The sequence below is a fragment of the Cygnus olor genome, chromosome 3, assembly GCF_009769625.2.
Source record: "Cygnus olor isolate bCygOlo1 chromosome 3, bCygOlo1.pri.v2, whole genome shotgun sequence".
NCBI lineage: Eukaryota > Metazoa > Chordata > Aves > Anseriformes > Anatidae > Cygnus > Cygnus olor.
Window position 1 is genome coordinate 101149233 of NC_049171.1, and position 23473 is coordinate 101172705.

The 23473-nt window shown below is 38.6% G+C and overlaps 1 protein-coding gene across 6 annotated transcripts in view; it reads left to right on the forward strand.

Annotated features, from left to right (window-relative positions):
- ESRRG (estrogen related receptor gamma) overlaps positions 1 to 23473 on the forward strand; it is a 385005-nt gene that overhangs the window by 251234 nt on the left and 110298 nt on the right. For all 6 annotated transcript variants that reach the window (XM_040551124.1, XM_040551125.1, XM_040551123.1 and 3 more), the window contains 2 exons: positions 3186 to 3601; positions 17658 to 17774. In XM_040551124.1, coding sequence (XP_040407058.1) covers positions 3199 to 3601; positions 17658 to 17774 — 520 coding nt within the window. In that variant the 5' untranslated portion in view covers positions 3186 to 3198. The remainder of the gene's footprint in view (positions 1 to 3185; positions 3602 to 17657; positions 17775 to 23473) is intronic.

Here is a 23473-nt window from a genome sequence, read left to right on the forward strand (position 1 = left end):
GCTGACAATTGAATTTATAGATAGTTGTGAATATTTCAGGCTTGAATAATAGAGCTGTAGAATTTCAGACACAGAGAGGAAGAGAGAATTAAGCTCCAACTGTAGTTTTAGACTATAATGCAATGGTGTCTAGGAATTCTTCAGTGGAACGAGCTAAGTAGTAATTAGTAGGGAACTGAGGGAGGGATTTTACAGAGATCTAGCTTAGGCATTATTCCAAATGTTCAGCATGATAATTTGCTGGTGGTCCCACCTGCCATCCGTGTAAGATGGCTCTTGAATTCCTTCCTTCAGATGCAGCCCAGTGGCGAAGGAATGGTAGCGGTAGGTGCCTGGTGCCCACTCACAGCTTGTACACAGCCCTCATCCTGGTTCCCCTTCTTTGCGGAGGGGTGGGGGGGGTGTTGAAAAGTTTCTGTTCTCAGAGCCAGGGGCCGTTGTTTCCTTTTTTCCATGGAATGGTTAATGTTTTAACTGAATTTGTGCTTTGCCAGTATGTACCAGTCCGGTTTGTGCTGTTTAAGCTGTGGCCAAAAGCAGCTGTATCTCGGTTAGCACTAGAAACTGCAGCTTCGGAAGCATCAGCAAACTGGCTTCAGCCTAAGCAATGCTGCTGATCAGATTTTCATGCATGCAAAACTGCAGTTGTGTTTTGGTTCTGACCGCTTGGAGTGGGAGATAGATGCTATAGCACTGGCTAAAACAACATGCATTTTGACAACTAATTAATTGCAAATGATTTTTCTGGGAAGGGAAGGGTGACATTAGAGCTCATTATCGCACGAGCGAGAAAAAAGTCAGCAGTGGGAGGTTTAAAGAGACAAGAATGTGCCATCAAGCTGGGTACGATAGATGGTAGGTAATAGACCCCTATTGCTTTACTTTGAGACTTAATCTGTGGAGTCTAAAAAGAATGGAGACAAAAAGAAGACCAGGTATCTGTTTATTCAATAAAAGGATCTCAGTGTTAGTGTGTAGAAAAATAATATAAAAAATAAGTAGGTGGAATGTGAAAGTTGATTGATACTTTTAATCATGGCTGTATAAAATTCAGTGTCAAAAAAAGAGGAGAGAGACAGTGCGACACCATGTTTTAGTACCCTAATAACTTCTAACTCTAGTCTAACATCATAATGTATGTGAGAGCGGTCCAGTAATTATAAGGTAATAAGTGCAGTGGTGGTGTAAGTGCTCTAAATTAAAAGGAATTCGCAGAGCTGCTCTAAGTCAGCGCCGACCCGCTTTCTTTCAAATGTTGACTTGAGAAAAGTGCTTAGCCCAGAGTGCAAGTAGAGAGACAAGAGAGAGCTATCTATTAATTACAGCACTCATTAACAGTGATGGCTACAAGGCAGCAGATGCAGAAGAAAAGGCACATGCTACTGCAGGCTGGCAAGGGGATTTCCCCCCCTCCAGTTCTTGAGGAACGGACAACACAAGCAGGTGGTCCAGTGTAATAAGATATTTTCACAGCTTTAACCTTCCCATTTCCTTGGTTTATTTGCTGACACCAGATAGCATGCTCCTTCCACCTTCTCAAATAAGTACTGATTTTAAGTTTGGAGGGTAGGATTTCTGTACACCAATCTGGCCCTTTCCCAAATTTACACGTAATTATTTTCAACAGTATTTGACAGTAAAATTTGCAACAATTGGAAGGTCCTAAATTAGACCAAGGGGCACTGATTTTAGGGTAAATTTTATCCTAAGCAGATACTTGAAATGAAAGGTCAGGCTTTGATCTTGGTTACTCTCATTGGAAAAGAAGCCAACTCTCTGTATTTATGACTGTTTTCCATTGGTGAAGTTGGTTCCAGAGCTTGAAGTAGAAATTTCTAGATTGATAGATACTTTTATATAAATGTGTGTGTGTGTACATATTATTTAACATGTTAAAAGGTGAACAACTGACAAGATCTTAAAACTGACTTGAGAAAGTTACTTTAAGTCAGATTGTCTTGACTCATGTGCTTGCTTTGAAAACATTCGTCTATAGCTCCAGGTGGTGGCCTTATGGAGTTGCATTTCTGCCGAAAATATTTCTAGAGAGATGCTCATAACTGTCATTTATACTTTGCCAGTTTCAGAGGGTACTGTCAGGAAAATGCTAGGTAGGCCATTTGGAACTGTGGTCTCATAATCACAGCAGTAGAAAACGAAGATAACATTGTATTCAGAGCTTTCTGATTACTATTTTTGTTCTTTATTTGTACTAAAATGTATTTATAAGTAATATTGAACTTGGGGACAGAATAGACAAGGAAGGTTTTTTTCCTCCTCTAGAAAGCACTAGATCAAATGTTTTATTATTTTGTTTCAGATACTTAATTCTGAAAAGGTGAGAACTGAGAAGTAAGACAGAATCTCACCTTCTGAAAGACAAAAGTTATATCTAAAATTCCTTCCAATACATTTTTTTAATCCAAGAGTGGAACACGTGAAATGTCAGATCCTATAGAGCTGCAGATATATGGGGTACTGGCATAGTTATTACTGGTTAGTCTGAGGATAATGGCTAGAAAGTAATTGCAGCCAGAGCTGATGAATCATTTCACTTAGATTTTGTGAAAATGGAGTCCAGCCTTAATTATTTGTTAGAGTCCCCAGTTGATATGCTGCTCGGTTACTAAATAGCTGTGTATATAATAAAGCGATATTAATAAAGACAAAAAAAGCTTGTGGAAGACTTGCTCTTCGGTATCAGTTGAATAGATGATGGATACGTGTTTTATTGAAGTGTGTTGACAAATATTAAATACAGCCAAGAACATTTATGTGATCAAACTTGGAAATACTTGTTCCTGATAATGATAGAATTTACGGGGAGGGGGATGAAGGCACTAATGGAAAAAGGAAGAAATGTAATAGTCTGATAATCTAATAGTATAGTTGAAGTTTGTGACTCATGGATGACAAGTTCAGAATTTAGATCTTATTTGAAGTTGACACATAGACTAGAGGGCAGGTGGAGGGGACAACAGACGGATTTGGTCTCTCTAAAGTTTTTGTTTACTGCCTGTCTGGAGCTTTGACAAAGCTCTGTCATGCCCTTATGCTGATTACCTTCATGTAGAACAAGAGGTATTGACTAATGAATGAATGATGTGCAGTCCCTAACCCTTCCAGAGCAGCCGGAAAGAGCACTGTCTTTAATACACAGATTCTTCTTTCTCTCTCCACTACAGGCTTCTCTGCAGAATGTCAAGCAAAGATCGACACATTGATTCTAACTGTTCGTCGTACATCAAGACGGAGCCGTCGAGCCCTGCCTCTCTGACGGACAGCATCAACCACCACAGCCCCGGTGGCTCCTCAGACGCCAGCGGGAGCTACAGTTCCACCATGAATGGACATCAGAACGGGCTAGACTCACCTCCCCTCTACCCTTCGGCCACAGGGCTTGGGGGCAACGGGCCAGTCAGGAAACGGTATGATGACTGCTCCAGTACCATTGCTGAAGATTCACAGACCAAGTGTGAATATATGCTGAACTCGATGCCCAAAAGACTGTGTTTGGTGTGTGGTGACATTGCATCAGGGTACCACTATGGAGTGGCTTCCTGTGAGGCCTGCAAGGCTTTTTTCAAGAGGACAATTCAAGGTTGGTAATTCTTTAAACTTCTTTTCTTTCTTTTGTTCAAAGTGAAATAGTACAGTCCTTGACTAAATGCTGTTAAAACTTCAAATTGTACCTTTTCATTCTTCATAGTATTTGGTTGTACAGATGCTACTCATGAAAAAGCCACTTTAGGGTTCAGTGTGAATTCTGTCTGTCATGTTAAGATCACTATTACATTTATTTTGATTATCATAGAATGATTTGGGTTGGAAGGAACCTTAAAGAGTAGCTAATTCCAACACCCCTGCCATGAGCAGGGACACCTCCCCATAGACCAGGCAGCCCAAAGCCCCATCCAACCTGGCCTTGAACAGTTCCAGGGATGGGGCATCCACAGCTTCTCTGTACAACACGTTCCAGTGCCTCAGCACCCTCTGAGTAGAGAATTTATTCCTTATATCTGCCAGTTCCCTCAGGACCCACAGATTCATCCCATCATGTCCATGAACTTGTGCACCTTCAAGTTCCTTAGATGGTCTCAGACCTAATCCTCTCCTACAGTGGGTGGTTCTTGATTCTCCTGGTCCCTGCCTTTGCCTTCTGTGGCTTGGACTATGCGGTTAGAGCTCTTGCCGGCAAAGACTGAGGCAAAAAGAATTGAGTACCTCAGCCTTCTCCGTATCCCGGGTAACCAGGTCTCATGTTTCCTTCTGGAGAGGGCCCACAGTTTCCCTAGTCTTCCTTTTATCACTGACGTGTTTCTAGAAGCATTTCTTGTTGCCCTTGATGTCCCTGGCCAAATTTAATTCTAAAAGGGCGTTAGCTTTCCTAACCTGATCCCAGGTTGCTCAGACAATTTCTCTGTATTCCTCCCAGGCTACCTGTCCTTTCTTCCACACTTTAGGCTTCCTTTTTGTGTTTGAGTTTGCACAGGAGCAACTTGTTCAACCATACAGACCTCTTGGCATTTTTGTCTGACTTCCTCTTTGTTGGGATGCATCACTCTGCAGCTCGGAGGAGGTGATCCTTGAATATTAACTATCTCTCTTGGGCCCCTCTTCCACTTAGGGGTTTGTCCCTTGGTACTCTACCAAGGAGATCCTTGAAGAAGCCAAAGTCTGCTCTCAAGTCCAGGGTAGTGAACTTACTGAGAACCCTCCCTGCTGTCCTCAAGATCCTAAACTTCACCATTTCATGGTCACTGCAGCCAAGGCTGCCCTTGAGCTTCATATTCCCCACCAGCCCCTCCTTGTTGGTGAGAACGAGGTCTAGCATAGCACCTCTCCTCCTTGGCTCCTCTGTCACTTGAAGAAGGAAGTTGTCATCAGTGCACTCCTGGAACCTCCTGGGTTGCCTGTACCCTACTGCTTTGTCCCTCTACAGATATTGGGGTGGTTGAAGGCCCCTATGAGGGCCAAGGCTTGTGAATGTGAGGCTGGTTATATCTGTCTATAGAGGATCTCATCCGCTCGTTCTTCCTGGTCAGGTGGCCTGTAACAGACTCCAACTATATTGTCCCCTGTCCCTGCCCTCCCTTTAGTTCTGACCCATAAGCTCTCTGTCAGCTCCTCATCCATCCCTAGGCAGGGCTTCATGCACACTGACATAGAGGGCAACACCCCCTGCCTGTCCTTCCTGAACAGCCTGTATCCTTCCATTCCAACACTCCAGTCATGGGAACCATCCCACCACATCTCTGTAATGCCAATAAGGTCACAACCTTGCAGGTATGCATACGTCTCTTAACTCCTCTTGTTTATTCCCCATGCTTCGTACATTTGCGTAGAGGCATTTAAAGTTGGACCCCTGATGAAGCTGCCTTACTGGCTGGAGTGGCTGGAATTCCTTTGTGCTGATCTTCAGGTGCTCTCTGGCTGACTTGTGACCTTTCTCCAGGCTCTGGGCATCTATCGCTGACACTGGCATCAAACTGGGAGGAGTGGGGTGAATTGAGATTCTCTTCCCCCAGCAACTTTAAAGTCCTCTCGAACAGCTTGGCAAGCCTGTTACCAAAGATGCTCTTTCCCTTCTCTGGCAGGTTTCTCAAAGCAGTCATGGTCTGTCAAAAATAGAAGAACAGTGGAGCCATTCAGTGCACATTGTTCTTTTTTCTGTATGAGTTCCTCGTGGATTCTCATAAATGCTGCCAAAAAAGTGATTATTTTTGAAGGTTTTCATGGATACCTCTTGAGCACACCTTGTGGCGCATACAGATCGTGCTTAGGTTTTGTTCCTAGCTAAATCACAACCATACTTAAATTGTTACAAAAAAGTTTATGTCAAAGCACTAGTGAATTTCAAAAAGGGTACAAAATGTACTGCTGTAGTGTTTTCTGCATTTCAGTGTATTGGTAAGTGTCCTTTCAGACATACAATATACTGTGGCCTTAAGAGGTTCACCAAATGCCTCGAAGATCACATTTTAAGGAGGGTAAGTTGGCAGCTTTTGGTCTCTGTCCAGTACTTTATATTACTAATCTGTTCTTGATACCTGTTACAAATATGCCACATATTTTGGCATAAATTAGTATGAATGGGATAAACGGTCATGCAAATTGTTCTAGCTACAGAACCAATGTAGACAAAATAACCTTCTACTTTCATTTAGGTATCATCCTTTCAAGTAAAATTGAAGGTGCTTTATTTAAAGAACATGAGGCCAAGCTTGGCCTGTACAGGAATATAGTGTCACATTAAATTAAATTCAAACTTCAGAGACTAAAATTAGGTTGCTAAGTCCAAATTTAAGCTCCTCAATAAAACCTGCTTGATTTTCATAGGTGTTCAGCACCTGGAATTCTCAGGAAAGGCAAGGCAGTGTGGCAGTATGCTTTTCTTATTAAAAATGAGTTGTACTAAGGAGAGTAAAGTTATTTTCAGTTCGTAACTTCACGTAGCCCCAAATTTGAAACACTTGGTCAAAGTTTTTTAAATATAGTACTTTTGTATTTCATATAAAATTAATAAAGAAAATTAATGTTTTTTCTTTAATTTAGCCATTGCTAAGAGTTGTTTTAATTTGTCAATAAAAATATTCATTTTATTCCCCATAATTAATTGTTGTAAACATAGAAAATCTACTACTAGGGGATTTGGGCCTTCTACCACCATGAAATAGGCATTTCATGATGACTGTGTAGCCACTAAAAAGAAACATTGGAGTTCAGTGCTTATAATGGGGCTGACTGTTACAGAGTTTGCAATCAATAAATAAACATAACTTCAGAGATTCTTAGTGGCGTAGGTTCATAAGTAAAATGAATGCATGTGCAGAAACGATATGTTCATTTCAAGTCTGTTTTTGAAAAAGTTTAAAAAAAAAAATAATAGTAGTAGCTGATTTCACTTAACCTTCAAGAATATTTTCAGGAAAACTCCAAAAATGTTCCCAGTGAAGCAACTTGTATTTCTGTCTGCTAAACTTCAAGTGGCAACTTCAACTAGAAACTTTGATTTTATAAATGGTATTTAATTGCTGTGTAATAGCTATCCTACAGAACTGAATTAATGCACGATTATTTTAGTCATATTTTGAGCATGAAAAAATGCGAGAAAACCTTTAACTGAATGAAGTATTGACTTCTGGCAGTAATTGATAGCTTGGAATTTTACACCACACCACAGACAGCAAGCTTCTGGGCATGGAAGCACAAGACAGAGACGTCATTCTCCAGATTAGCAACCTGGACTTGGCCACACAGCTCAAGTTAGAACTGGCAGCTGTGCAAAAAGTCTCAGTAGGGCTAGAGCACTAGCTGCATCAGCAGGTGACGGTGCTGTAAAGACCAAAAAAAAAATAATGCAATGAGGCAAACACAGGCATTGAATGGAAAAGCAATAATGAAGAAACTAAGAATAGGAAGAATGTTACCATCGTAATGTCATGGTAGCTTCTTCAGTAATGGTGCTGACTCAGCTGTCACACAGGTTTGAGAGTTTTCAGATACCATCCGAAATAACGGAAGCTGCTTGCTTTGGTGAATCCTACTTGCGATGGTGAACCATCGTTTGTGGTAGGTGACAAGAAGTATGTAAGAAAAAGCTACTCCTTACGTTTTGAATATTCTACCTTTTGAGCTTGCATGAAGAAGAATTCCCCTGAGCCTTGTTTGCTGTAAACGACAGAATTTAGTCTGTGTTCCTGTTCCTAGAGGTCAGTCTCCCCTGCTTTCTCCCTTCCTAGTTCATCTCACATTCTTGTTTTGCTTGTATTTAAAATAGGTTGATAACTGAATAAGTGCAAATAAGAAAACAGGATAAAAAAAAAAGAAATTTATAAATACGGAAGAGTAGAGCAGAGTAAAGAGAGAATCAAATGTTGTAACTATTCTTATGCAAGAATAGCTTATCTTAGCTAAAAGAGTTGCTTATTTGAAATCCTAATGCCTTACTTGCGATGGGTAATTTATTATAGATTCAGTGAAAAAGAATGTATTTGTTTCACCAAACCTTTTTTGCTTTAGCACAGACTTGTAGAACTGAAGTGCAACTTCTGTTGAGGTCATCGACAAAACTGCCCTGGCTTCTGGGAGAGCAAGGCTGTGCTGACAAAGTTAGACTGTAAAGCAAATCTTGTGTTCACGTCAGGCCTGGTGTCCTTTCCACTAAGTCAATGGGATTCTTTCCATTCTTTCCATTTCAAAGAAGCCTTTTCAGATCTCAGTAGGTGCAAGCCACAGGCAGCTGTTCAGAGCACCAGCATGGTGTCTGTGCACCACTGACATCTTACATGAGACAGAAGTGAAGTAGTACATCGTGGGATACCTAGTAGCCCCTTATAAGAGGTGCTTTTCACTCTCATGTGGACTATACACCTATTTTTAAGGGGTAATGAAGATTATAAGCCCCTTTCAGGTGATAGCAATCTAGTCTAAAAATGTCCATTCCTGGCTGACACTTTTCTCCTCTTCTCCTTTGTGTCTCTTGCAATCCCTGGTAATTTTTTTCAAAGTAAAAGGAAAAGTAAATGAGCCCTCTCTTGAATTACAACAGAGAGAAGTTTTTTCTATTCTGAATGCGTTTTTTTTAACATAGCACACAAATATTGAAATTTAGTGCTGTGGTAAAGAATGCATGGATTATGATAAAAATTGATAACAAAACAATAAAAACAAGAAATGACTTGGTTTAAAACAACAAACAAACAAAAAATCCCAAACCAGCTGAGTATACAAAGTCGTTGTCATCCTAGGTCATAGCAGAATCTAATGATGCTTTGCCCCCTCTTGTGACATATGGGACTGAGAGAACTGGATGTCCTCTGCTCAGCCTCATACTCAGCTGCAGCTCTGTTTGCTTCTGGGATAATTTACATGATGGCTGATTGCAAATGTCTCTCAGAAACATACACAGCCAAATCTCCCCAAAAGTGGCTTAGCATCAGGGACAGTAGAAAATAGCAAGAACTAAAAATAGTTACAGGGCCATTGATTTTTGGGGTCTCTCCACAGTTTTTGCTGTGTACTGTATTATCTTGAAAACTCCAAGCTTTCATTTAAAAGAAAAAAAAAAAGAGAAAAGGATTTTCAGTTGTCAGCTGGCTGCAGACTTGTGTTCAACACAGAGGTCTTGCACTTACTATATATTTTGAAGTGAATATTTAGTGTAAATACATTTCTCATCATTTTTATTTGCTCAGTTATCATAAAGGCTAGTAAGTACATATTTTGCATTAATAATATGTAATTACTCAGTGCTTTACTTAAATGTTCCTGTAAGTGGACTGAAAGGGTACTTTTGCCTTCAGTAGAAGGATGATGGGAGTTAGTTTAAAAGCAGTTTGCTATTTTGTTTTATTTTAGCCTTTTTCTCTCTAAAATAATAGCCTCCATCGAGACAGCTTTCTTCCAACTCTTCAGGATTATTGTCTTTGGACTCTTTAGTATTGTCTTCAAACTAGCATGAAAAGGCAGTGTGAAAAGCCCTAGGTATTGATATATTGCCTTCTTGGTAAGAAGGTGATGTTGCAAAAGTTTCACAGCTCTTTTTTTTTTTTTCCTTGGACAGCGTTTGAATTTACTCCACAAAAGCTAAAATAGTTCACAGTTTATAGTCCTTGTATTTCCAGGGCTTTGGTTCTTTTGTTTATTTTTCAGGGAAAACTGAATGAACGTTATTGAGACAGCAGTCTTCCATTTATACACAGTGGGTAAAGCACAGGTGGTAAGAAGCCCTACTGCAGTTGTACCCTCAGTCTTATTTTAGAGCTTTATCCCGGAGAGTCATTGCCTCTTGGTATCTCCTAACACAAACAAGACATGTTCTATCCGGGAAATTACTTGTCTTTTGGTTACCTCACCATTATGTGAACTAGATCAAGTCTGCCATTTCATTTTATGCTGATTACCTAAAAGTCTTCAGCTCTACAGTTCTGCAGTAAGGTAGTTCCTGTGGTCTTCAGAGCCTGCCCATGCTAGGAGCTAGATAAAGCTGTTCCTGTCCAGGAGTGCTTTGTTCACCTTTTTGATTATCAGAGTTGCTTTTGATCTCTTTAGTGTTCAGGTTTTTCAACCCTCTTTACAATGTTTACCTGTGTTTATCTGTAAATCTACAAACACTTTACAGTAAATACGTTAGGGTTTTTTTTTTTTAATCAGGAAGTTTTAATCAGGGAAGTTAGACCTAGCGATGTAAATTCAGATAAACTGACATTTAAAATGAGCAACATAAAGTTTGATTCAAAGTTGCACATGACCAAAGTGGCTTCCGAAGGTTAATTTACATCTCTCAAAGCTGACTCCTGTAATAATTCTGCACATCATTTTTGTGGAGGAAATGAAAGCAAATTAAGCAAGACTTTATGGCTTTTCAGCATCTTTACTGGTAGCTAAGGTTAGTTTTTATAGAAAGGTAGGGTGGAGGCTTGCATCTGAGTGCAATAGTCTGTGGACCTTGGCTCTGGTGCAAAGATGGCAGCCCTCCAGTGAACCTAACACTAAATGTCACCTGAATCCATCATTACCTGATTAAATCATTTGCCTTCCTTATATAAGTAAAAGTCTGTGCATCAGCATTTCTTTCAAAGAATATTTTAAGCAAGCAGTGATAGATCTTCCCTTTCCCTCTGATTTCTCAGTGCCTATGGACCAACCAAACTAGCGAGCAAGTACTTCCAACACGTCTTTTCATCCTATCATAATGTCACTGTGTAACTATGGCAGCCAAATAAGATGAGACAATAAAATATAAACACACTGAAACTTGAGAACCAAAGAGACAGAAGCATACAGATGGCCCTATCCTTTTTGCTGTCTCTGCTTTCCTTACAGCCTGGTACATTGTATGCTGTATTTAGATTATTAGGAAATAACAGCGAGGATCCTGATCTGTGCATGGCTATTTCAAATACATCAGAAATCCTCAGAGAGATGTGGTTTTTGAATAATAATAATGGGTATGATGCTATGTATCATTGCCATGAATCTCTATTTGTTATAAACAAACTTCTGAAAGATCCAGCTCAAACTATGAGGCTCTGTCTAGGTTGAAACTAAACACATGTGAGGTCTCAGCTAGCAAGCAATTTATTTTAGTACGACTATAACTTTTTAAGTGACTTTTTTTTTTTCCAAACTGCTGCGAAAGTGCTTTTTAAAAACTTTAGAGACTGAGATGCTCTCTTTGTTCATAAGCAAAAAATGGCAGTTTTCCATGTTGCCTTGGAAAGTTATATAGAATTGGCCTAGGTATAATATCAGCAGGGACAAAATGCAGGTTGTTCAGTCTTTCTCAGTTGGACAACTCTTCAGTGACTCCCAGGTGGCAGGGAATCAGTTCTGGAGAAAGGCAGGTTGGGTGGGCAGGTCTTTAAGCTGTGGATTCCTTCTTAAGAGGACCTAAATGACTCCTGTTGAAAATAGTGGTTGATTCCAGGGGGGATCAAAGGCACTTGGAGCTTTACAGGTGGCATTCAATACCCACCACTATCAGTTGTATAGTGAAAATTATAGTGTTTTTATGATGTTGGAAACCCATCTATCTAAAATAAGCATCTGATGCAAAATTATCACATAGTCAGACCAACTGGCATCACCTTTACACTACTGTTTTAAATCTCTGTTCATGTTGTTTTCTAAGAATAAAAGAAAAAGCAATAAAATACATTTTAGAAATTCTAAGTAGATTATAATTCAGTAACGTAGTACAGTGGCTTTTTTAAACAACTCAGCGTAGTGATTTAATCTGAAATGTAGTACTTTTAAGCTGGCTGTATCCTTCTGTCAAATACCATCTTGTACTTTAGAGCTATTTAAAAAGTGGCTGCTTCTCCTATTATACCAGAAAAGGCAACACAAGCATCAGAGACATAAGCATAATTCGTCATATATGACCCTATCATCTTTTTCTTTTTTTTTTTTTCTTTTTGAGTTTTTGAATGGGAAGACATTCGGGAATCAAATTTTTAAACGTTCTGGAACTGCATGTGCAATATTGTTCCTGAAGTCATCTAGCTGAAAAATTGTGAATACAGTCAACTTCAGGGTTAATCAGCTCCAGATGACATGTAGCAGAATTCATAGGTCTATAATTCATAGGGCTGTCTACAATATCGGGTGAATCCATTTAAGGATTTGTCAGATAAAACTGGATTTGGTTAGGTTCAAATTCAACCTCATTCCAGCCTGATCCTGTTTCTGAGACCTTAACAATTTGAAAACTGTTACTTGTGAAGATACTTACTTATGCTTATATTCAGTTGAGTTTTGACGGCAAAATGGGGACCACAATCTAGAAGAACTAAAATTTTGACCTGAGAGAAAATATTTTTACTTTCCTAAGTTCAGCTTTGCTGTGACCTATAAATATCAAATTATATATCTAAGTCCACCTGTTTTTTTTTCTGTTCTTAGTTCCAAAGTTAGGCTATTTCTTTTCAGTTCTGTCAGCAGCTGCTCTTCCTCAGTTTCTCTAGACGTGTTCTTTTTCTGTTTGGTTGGATTACTTATCATGGCATCACCTAGCACAGTGTTGCTCACTCTGTGTTGGCTTGGATTCTCGTGACTCTCTAAGACTTCTCTTTTTATTAATTCCCTGAAGGACTACTGCCATTATCATGGCTTACCTGTCATTTTCCAGAGTTTGCACATATACCAGTTCACAAAAAGTATATTCCTTTGATTCTGTGATACAGGAAAAGAGAGCATGATGGTGGTATTCAGGGTGAACTTCACTGCAGAAGGACTCGAATCCAGTGATGTAGGAACTTCTGCTAACACTTGATTTTTAAATACAATGCTTTTTAAAGAGGTACTAGGTTACAGAGAGTCAGAGTTTGCAGGGTAAATGGGACACTACTGAATATAAATAAATAAATACTGAAATACCATTCCATGAGCAGATTATAGCATAGAAATTATCGCATTGAAGGAATAATTAATTGCCCCCCTTCCCCCCCTTTTTTTCCATCTGGACCTGCATTCCCGCACAATAAACATTTCAGTACTGATGATGTCACCCTTCCTTCTGCTCTTGTGAGGTCTCATGGGTACTCCTTCTGAACACATTTTCACCCTTCATCTCAGACTTCCTCATCTCTTTCACTTCTCCATAGATTTCCTGGGCGTATTCCAATAGCTCATAGCAATCCGTTTGCATCTTTGGTGTTATAATGTCAAATGTCACAGTGTGAAAAGGCAAATAAAGCTTCTACTAAGATTTGCTGTCTGCAGCTTCTATTCTTGTCAATATTTCTGGAAGAGGGACCCTTGTTTCAGCCTGTCCCACAGATAGCAGCCAGTATCTACAGCCAGCTCCTCACTTCAGGTATCTGTAAGCCTCTACAGTTGTAACTGTTGATGACAAGAGCTTCGTCTGAGGTGAGATGCTAAGGCATGAGGCACTGTGTTCTCAGTGGCCCCCCTTTTCGTCATGGTTCAACTCCTGTTACTGTGAGGGTCCAAAACTACTGACCCACGTCACTGTCACTTCTGTGCAAGCAGTGGCCAAAATGGTCCAGAGAACCTCACCTAAGTCCAGTCAGTTGCCTGGCTCGTAAAGCTATCAAGTATGTCCCTATATCATTAAAGTTTTATTATGAACCTACATCTCATTCAGGTAACTTCGGAACCTCATCTGTGAGATGAAAAAAATGGTATGTTGGCCCACTTGTTCTTGAACTGCATGTAAAGATCTTACAGTTTGAAGCATCTGAAAGCAGGGAACAGGTTATGCAGTGAAAGTTTTAGCAGTTCACTTGCTGTCTTAAGATCAAATGGCATTATTTTTAGTGAGTCGGTTCCATTTGATAGGCCCGAAGTGTTAGAAATATTTTCACATCGTGTGGCCGAGATAATAACATTTAATATATTAGGAGAATAAAATGAATGTTTTAAAATAAATATTCCTCAGGGCATAACGAGAGAAAAGGGTCTCAGGCATAAATCCCATTGCATTATTATAGCACAGTGCAATGTGTTTGGGGAGTGAAGATTTGACATATATTTTATTTTCAAACGTCATACTAATTTACATTACTCAGCCCTTTAACTGCCAAACTGTAGAAGTCCATTACGCTACTGAAAGGAATATACAAATTATCCTCTGGCACTTCAGGCAGGAGTTTTACATATCCACTGTTATTCTATCAGCCAGCAAGCTGCAAGATTCTATTAAGGAGTAAGTGAGAAAATTACATTGCCTGCAAACTAATTGTACAAAAGACTCTGAAATAAGTAATCAGCACCCAGTCCTTTCTGAAAACCAGCCAGGAGATATTATAAATTGCTCTATCGCTCTTGTCAGCCCAGTTTAAAGACTCACAGCTGCCATGTTGATCCTGTTCATCATATAATACGGCTACCTCTCCAGCTGTTGACAGGACTGGGCAAACTCAAGTTATATTCTTGCTAGCTGCTCAGTTTCAGCCTCTAGCACCATGCAAAAACAAGTAAATGGCAGAACTTATAATCTTTCTCATTGAAATACAGTGCAGTTCTGAGAGTATTATCTGTGGATAATGTAACTGTGAGATAGTACAGATTGCTAAACACATAAATAATTTGTTTGTTTTTGATGTATTGAAGTAAATAAAATGTGAGAGCTTGAAGACTTGTAACACAGTAAATTTATTTTAAATGAAAATTAATTAATACCTAGAACATTAGGTAGAACATACTTCTAGTATCATATATACTCATGTACATATCAATTACATTTATTTTTTTTAAGGAAAGCTTACCGACCAAAAGTAGGGGGAAGTCTATCCATGCAAATATTTGATAAAATATTGCATTCATATCTGAAGCAGTGACAAACTTTTAGTTTCCTTGAACTGTTATTGCACTCTAGCCATATTTTAAAATACTGAGACACTTTAGGAGAACCAAGTGTGGCCACGGATAAGATGTGGATCTTTGTTGAAGCAATATCCAGTTACTGTAATTCCAGTGCGTTCATTGGAGGAGCTCTTTCCAACTTCTTCCAAGTTTTTTTCCAAAATGCTGTTTTCTAGCTTCAAAAATTAGGACCTAGCATCTGCTGTATAATATAATTCATTAATGTAAAGCAATTGATAAGAAAAGATTTGATGTCTAAGCTACATTTCTGGAATCGAAGTGATGAGAATGGTAGCTCATTTTAAAGTTCCTTAGGTGACAGGCGTTTGGAGAAAATCCATTATGTTGTCTGCCCATAACGTGCACCACACTGTAGACCATTGCCATGGTTCACAGGGTTTTGAGCAAAGCTGATATTTCAGGATATGGATTGGAAGAGTTTACTTAGGGAAATAAGCAACCCTGCTTTCATTTTTTTTGGTTTTCAATACTGCTTTTTGGTGTCTGCATCTGTATCTTTGTCATCTGTGCCTTTGCACAAAGTCTCTGTCTATAGTGCGAGTGCTCTGCTTGCTTCAGTACAGTTTTGCTACTTGACGTGCTGTGTCATAATCTTAATCTTAGTTTTGATCAAGATAATTTTTGACCTTGTGCAAAGATCGTCTTTGATCTAGTGCAAAACACTTCAGATTTCCTGTTTCTTTCTTTTTTTTTTTCTTTAATTGGGGGTGGTAGTACATACATTACTACAACATGATGAAGTTAATTAGGCAAAATCTGTAATAGTCTTTGAAGGTTTCCCTGCATAGTGGTTCCGCCGTACTGAAAATACCTCACTAGTGTGTGGGAAGATAATATATTTTTTTAAGCTTGCCCTTAACATCCTTTCCTGCACATCTTTCTAGAAGTATTATGTCCTAACTTTGCTAATGCATTTCAGGAGGAAGGTCTGCAGGAAAATCCAGCCAAATTTCCTGCCCAGCATATCCTTAGTTTCTTAAATGACTTCATTCTCAGAAGCAAGGAAGGACAAGAAGGCTAAACTGAAGTTTAAGTTTTGTCAGCGAGAGCTCTTTGTATTTAGCCATGCCAAGACCCATTTTATTTGCCAGCATTGTTACTTCAATCGTGTAGCAGAGTTTAGGAGGAATAAAACCTGCAAAAGACTGAAACAATTGTGCAAATTACATTGGTTTTATTAGCAGAACTTACACTGTACTGTGCAGACCTCCTTTATCATAAATACTTAACCCATTTTCAATAGATGTAAGTGGTTTAAGTATTACTTCCTGTTGAATTAGCAGTTGCTGAGCATTTGAGTCTTTGTGCAATCCTGCAATCCACTAATGTGATATTTAATGAGGAGACATCAGTCTGGAGAAAGGTAGTCAATATAAATCAGTGTTTACAAAGTGTGATTAACTCTGAAATATTTCATCAATGCTGTGGTCCCAGGCAGGCTCTATGCTAATTATTAGAACCTGCGCATGTTTCAGGGGACTTTGACGGACCCCGAGTGCAGCAAACATGGAGCAGCAAAATTGCAATTATGCTCGGACTGTCTCTGATGACAATTTATGCATTTGGTGTGATGACCTCCTGCTTCCCAAGAGGGCAATAAACAGAATGCATTTTCATTAAGATACTAATGCACTTAATCACAGGGGGAAAGGGTTAGAAAGTAAAGAAATACCTTTAAAGCAAGATGTGACAGGCTGATGGGGAAGATACTTTATTTGAAAGTCAGTTTCCTGATAAAACTTCTGACTGCTGCAAAGTCTGTCATACTGAATGTTGTCATGGGCAATAGAATGCATGGCCAGGCAGATGAATAAGCTGAGCTAAGCTTTCTAGCTTTCTATGAAAAGTGTAGTGGTACCGGGACAAAAGAGAATGAACGTTCTCTCATCTGGACTTGGATTCCCAAAGATGTGTTTTGAAAAAACATGAAGAAAATTACTCATACATGTTTTTTGCATTGATTTTCAGGCTTTTCTTCTATTTTTGAGAATAAATAATATGTTTGAAACATTAATAAAAAATTGAAACAGTGCTTTGCCATGGAGGGCTCACATTTAAGGATCTGGCTTGTTCTAGGACTTAAGGAGGGTTGGAAGAGACAGAGGCAAACATCTCCCCCAGTTTTTGTTCTTACAACTTCCGAAGGATGATTCTGTTTGATGCCTGTCAGTACAAGAACTCTGTATGAAGAGCAGAGAAGGGGAGATGCCCTGGCAAAGAGGTCTGACCTAGCAGTTGTAGGATGTGCGAGGTGCAGTGATACCAGTGCAGCTGAGCACTGTCTGATGCACTGTGCCTGCTCTTCTGAAGGGAGAGGTTCTGTAGAACCTCTTCCAGCTGTTTGTGCAATAAAGCACAACAGTCACTTTCTCGTATTCTGTCCAAAGAAAGACTAATGAAATTGGTGAACAACAGGAAACAGAGCCCAGCTTAGGAGCCCAGGTGTGTGTGCAGCTTTGTACATCCTACCAGCAGGAATAACCAATGCAAAGGATTTTGCTCGATACCATGTGTTCATGTATGGACCAGATGCAGACTCTCGTTAACTATGGTGATATTTTTGGTTGGTTGGTTGGTTTTTTGCATAGAGTTGTCTAAATTTAATATATATATATATATAAAATCTTGTCATTTAATTTGGCTTTTTATTTTTACTTCAAAGGTGCTTCCTTTTTAGAGATTTTTTTATTCTTCATATATTTCAAAATTACGCACAACAGCAATTGCACGAGTACTTGTATATCCACTTTATTGGTTATTTAGTGATTCTGAATACCCCTTTTTTCCTGTGCTTTCTATTACAGGTAACATAGAATACAGCTGCCCAGCAACAAATGAATGTGAAATCACAAAGCGCAGACGCAAGTCCTGCCAAGCCTGCCGCTTCATGAAGTGTCTAAAAGTTGGCATGCTGAAAGAAGGTAAGACTGATCAAGTCAATATGTATCTCTGCAAATGCATGCAACAATTGTAGGGCAATCAGGAAAGAAGAGAGAGAGGTGAGTGTTCTGATCGGTTATTGTAAAGGCAATTTTCATGTATACTTGCTATTCCTGACAGACCTAAATGTCAGCTAAGGAGTCAAGGTGTATCTATGTGTAGTACATCTTCTCTGGAACGTTTTGTCTTAGTTGGAGTACAGCAAAAATGTGCCCCCGCATTCACTCTCTTTCAGTAGATGACTAATAGAATAATCATCAGAAAATATCTTCTCATTTTCCTTCACACTTTTACATCATTAATTTTCAAAGATTTCTTTCCTCTATTCCTTATGTACTGTTAGTCTCTCCAAGTTCTATCAGAACTGCATATTGTGCCCTCTTTTTCCTGTTTTTGCTCATTCTGCATGCCATTAGGACAAGCGAAAGGGTCACTTCTCAATTAAACATAAATCTTGAGTATGACTACTGAAGTTGCTGTAACTACGCAAGTATTGGCATACAGAAGGGGAGAATCCACCCCTCTTATTTGTAAGCACGCAAGAACCTCTGCCTCTCACTGTAAGTATATGTTGGGTGTTTTGATTCATCAGTTACAATTTGAAGTTACTGAATAACAGATAAACATAAGAAAATGTTTCCAAGAAACAGTGCTTTCTCACCTGGAACGCGTGAGTCATCTGCCTTAGAAAAAGACATAATTCCTTGATTCTTGGTTGCCTGACATGCACTTCTATTGCTGTTAGAGTATGTGCAAAAATACACTTTTATGTGCATGTATTGCATACGTTATTATTGTAGTGCACTGTTACCACCAAGAAAGAATAACAGAATATGCCATGGACTTCTGAGCAAGATAACCTTTTAAAATAAAATCAATGTAATGCTTTCTAAATATTGTCTCCAGTGGAGAGTACTTTGTGTTAAGCAACCACTTTAAAATAGTCCCATACAATTTTGTTTTGTTGGTACTTAAAAAGTCAGCTTTATTAAACGGCTAATTTTTGCAAATTGCTTGATGGTAATTTAAAACAGATTTAGGTATACAGCTATCAAGGTAAAATCCAAGAACAACATAGACCAGTGGAGAGATGATGGGCAAATTAGACCTATCACGGACCTACAGACATATTCTTATTGGATTATACTTACTAAGAATAAACCTTGTTCGGTACAACTGCTTTGGCAGACGCTATGATCCTGTGAGCCAAATCCTGCTGTCCTTAGTCTTACTTGAGCAAAACTCCTGTCAGATTCAGTGGGGATTTTGACTCAGTAAGAATGGCAGGATTTGACCCTCTCTTCCAGTGGTAGTGGGCAGGTTCCTTAATTGCCAAAAATCCTCATGTCATTGACCACTCGAAGCAGTTCTTTAAAGCCATAACGCTTAGATAAACTGTAGAATGAAAGGAATGTCTGAGCATGGCACCTTTGAAAGGGACTGTGCTTCTTAACATGTTTTTTGATAAGTTAAGTATCCCATATTGATAGTAAGCTATCATACAGATATGTTGAACAATCTGTTTGGAGATGGAACAGTGCTACCAATTCGGGTGAATTGATTTAGACCAGTTTTAAATTTTGGAGACAGAGTTGCATGTCCCTTAACACATGTATTTGCAAATCTAGTTTGTGTGCAGCTTCTGGGACTGCGTGAGGAAATTAAGTGGCTCTTCTACAAATGAGCAATTATCTCAGTTATCAAAGTTGTGCACAGAATTACTACATTTCTGCACATAATTTTGGTAACCGAGGTAATTTAGACAATTCAGATTCATGTGAATCAGATTTTTTGCACGAATGATCTTTGTCTGTGGATGCAAATCAATCTCACAGTAGTTTTCTTTGTCAGAATTACATAAATTGTGTACCCTAACAGTACAGGCCTTTCTTTGAAAGGTCTGCAATGACAAAATAATTCCTTTGAAGGGAAGGTTCCTTTGTTAGCCCACCTCCTTAGCAGATTGTAGTTCTTCCACTCTTACTGTGTGAGTCTTTCTGTCAAAACACACTGCAGTTTCTACCTATTTTTAATCACTGAGTCTGTTTATTTAGAAGAGAGCTAGCTTATCATTCTTTCATGTAATGCTTACCTACAACCTAACAGGACAACTTGAAAGAGCCTGTAAGGGGGATTTGTTTTCCAGTCCATTTTACTGGACACTTTTACTTCTGAAACAATGCTGATTCATACTACAATTTATAGCTGTGTTTGGAATAGAGGTTTTTTCATCTGCTTTACTCAGAAGGTATTTTTGGAGACAGTTGTTTGTTACTGTTTTTGTTTAATATATGGAAATGTCTGGAGATGAGTGTTTGGCTTTGACTTTGACAGCATCCTTTATGCACAGAATGTAAAGAAAGATAATATACTTCTTTCTTTCCATGTGTAAAGTGGTGTAAATTTATTGATTAGCATGGACTTCCAGTAGGCATTATCTCACGTCAAAGCATCTTAAGTGTTTCTTTATGTATAGACAAGGGTTTCAGTCCCATGCAGCATGTCAGAGATCATGCGGCAGTAAATCTATTCAAATGTAAACCTGTTCAATTCAATTACCAGTTTATAATAAAATTTGCTGCTACAGCCTCCACATTTGTCACAGCAGTCTCTACATGCTGATGGCACAGCATGCCTGAAAATTGACAGCCTAAATCTATTTAAAAAAAATTTAGTTGCAGACCTGAAATAAAATCAAGTTTAAGCAGCTTTGAGAGGAACATCATATTCCTTACAAGAACTTCTGCACATCTGCCAATGTGTGTCTTCTCCAGAAATCTTATCCTGTTGGTGGGGAGTTTTCCTCTAGAAATTTTCCTTAACAAACAGCTCTTAATATAGTCATGAGTGAAACAATTAGCAGACATTGTACCTCCCTCCCTTCATGTTTGGAAAGACTTTGTTACATTGCCATTTTGTGAATTGTTATATGAAATTCATTTCAGTACCTGGAAAAAGATCTTGAGTTTTATTTTAACTTTCAGGGTAAGGTCTGAAGACTGACTGGTTTAAAGACTAGACTTATAACAAATATACCCATAGTTGCTTTATCGTATGGCACTTGCATGTTAGATCATTTACTGGTGGAAGATATTAGCACTTTTCATCCAGCATCCAGTCTTTCTGTGAGAGACCTAGCGTTAGAATTTTGAGGCCATGTCTTGAGGGTCACACGTTGGGAGGGAACTGGATTTTTCTTCATGTATGATACAGGGTGCAGGGTGGAGCAGGGAATTTCTGCTCTTATTATCAAGGGTGTTGATGGGTCGTAGCCAATAACACCCAGATCGAGGTTCTTGATTATTTATGTTCTTAATGATTTAGAAGACTCAACAAGTCTTAACAATTGAGGCCAGAAGCTAGGGAAGGAGGGGTAAAGCAATGTAATAACTGGGGTGGCATTGAAGTGGTGGTTCCTGTCTGCATCTCCTGTGGAGTGGTACAAGAACATTTCTACAGGCTGATTCAGAGGAACACTTCATTTTGTTATAGCCCACGGGCTGTTACTTGAAAACGTAAGTCTAAGTAGGTGGAGGTTTTTGAGTATGTGTTATGCTTCATACTGAAGCATTCAGTAGATGATAATGAGCTTTTAAGCATGACAAATATAAGTGTGTCATGGTTTCATTTACATTCCTAGGTAATGGTTATTAATAGCACAGTGGAGTACACTTTACTCAACAAAGATATTTTACACTTTTCTATTTTTAATTTTATTTCAGTATTATGAAAAATCAGATTTTCAAGGATCACAATTGGTGCTTCTGAAATAGTCGTTTCTTTGACTGCTTATGTTTTGTTGGATTGTCTCAGATTCACAAGAACAGATGAAACAACATAAAGATTCTTGTGTAGTCGAGGGAAGAACACTTGAAATGTATCCCTAGTGGATTCTCTAAATAATATAATAATTGCTAAAAGGTGTAAAACCCACAATTTGCCCCCCCCCCCCCTTTTTTTTTTTAAATGAGTGCTTTAAAACATTCTCTAGTTTTCATTTCTGTTGTCTTATAATCAGTCTTTTAAGTTTGGCCTTTCAAACACTTCAGAAGCCAGTGATTACTTTGGTTCAGGTGGTAAAATTAAATCTAAGTTCATGTGCAGGATTGGGTGTTCTAGCAATTTTGCCTTTTATACAGCTAGTTGGATTCAGAAAGGGGGGTTGTGATTTTGTTTTCCTTTCTATGACACAAAATTGGATTAAAACTGTGCAAGTTCATGTGGGAAATCATGGGTAGATGTCAGACCTTTTTTTTTTTTTTTTCTTTTTTGCCTAGTTGCCAGTGGGTCTGGTTGAATTCTACTTTCAGTCACACACTAGTTCTTTATGCCTTTTAATATGGGACCAGCTTACTAGCAAGTGTCTATGATGGAAAATGCTATTCCAAATTTATCACAGAAGTTAGAATAACAATCCATACAAAATAATTACTGGAGTAATTGTTTCAAAATAAAACTACTTTTTGTTTCAGATACAGTGTTCATACAACTATATTCTCAAGAGGTTATTCTGTATGTTTCAGTTTTCTCCATGAAGGCAAAGCCACAGTCTCAGTTTTTTCTGTCCCTATACCGTAGCAAGGTTCAGAATTACAGTTAAGAGGAGAACCTGTTGAGTAGCACTAACAGTTTTTAGATTATCTGAAAAATAGTGTCCTGTCTTCGCCCTTACTAGGCAGTGCTAGTTTATACTTCTTAGAGGACTGTTGACAGCAAAACACCTACTATATCTCTGATACCTGGATGTTTTCAGATTTTTTTAGGAGTTTTTTTGCAGTGGTTGATCTGCATTGCTTGTTACTGCAGAAAGTTGGGATCGTAAGAGGCTGATACATAAGGAAACAAATTTAAGTTTATTTGAAAAATATATCAAACTATCATGAAATGGCAGAAAATTTGGTTTTCTTCATGTAAGTACATTTCTATTTTCCTTAAGAATAGATGGCCTTTAGAAATTGCCATCAGCACCCAGTTAGAATAAGCAGGGTGACAGAATTCAAGCTTAATTAGCCCAGGTATTAAAAACAGGAGGCCACATCCTCACCTAGTATAAATGGAAGCTGGTGGAGCTACATTAGATGGCTGCTCATTTGGCAGGTTTAGCAATCTGTGTTGTGGGGAAATTGGCAATATACCTTTTCCTTTAGATGCATCTTTGCTGTTGGTAGTATGTTAGCAGTCAGGCAGCCTCCAAAAATGAATAGAAAATCTCTAAGCTTGTCATCTTGCAATGGTGACTTCATGTAGCCCTTCCCAAAAGAATCCTCTTTCCATCATTGTAGTACGGTTTGCATATTGTGCTCACATTCCTCAATGAGTAGCCTTCAATGTTTCTCATACAGTAGTTTGCTTGAATTTTTTTGAAAGGTTTTATACAGTCTCTCAAAGTACACTTCAGTATCCCTTGGGTAGTCTTAAGGCAATAGTTAGAATCTGCCTTTTCTGTAAAGAAAGTCTGTGTTTTAAGTTTTCACTTCAGCATTGACCTGAAATAAAAGCAGTTACTGACAGTTTTTAAAATGCTTGAATCTTTTAGATGGACACAGTAATGTAATGAACCAGAAGAATATTATGTATTAGTTAAACTTTTTTTTAGTATATGTTAACCTTTGCAGCTAGTAAAATTGGGGTGCTCTGTAAAGTATTTTTGCTTTGAACTTTAAGAGGTTTCATTAATTCA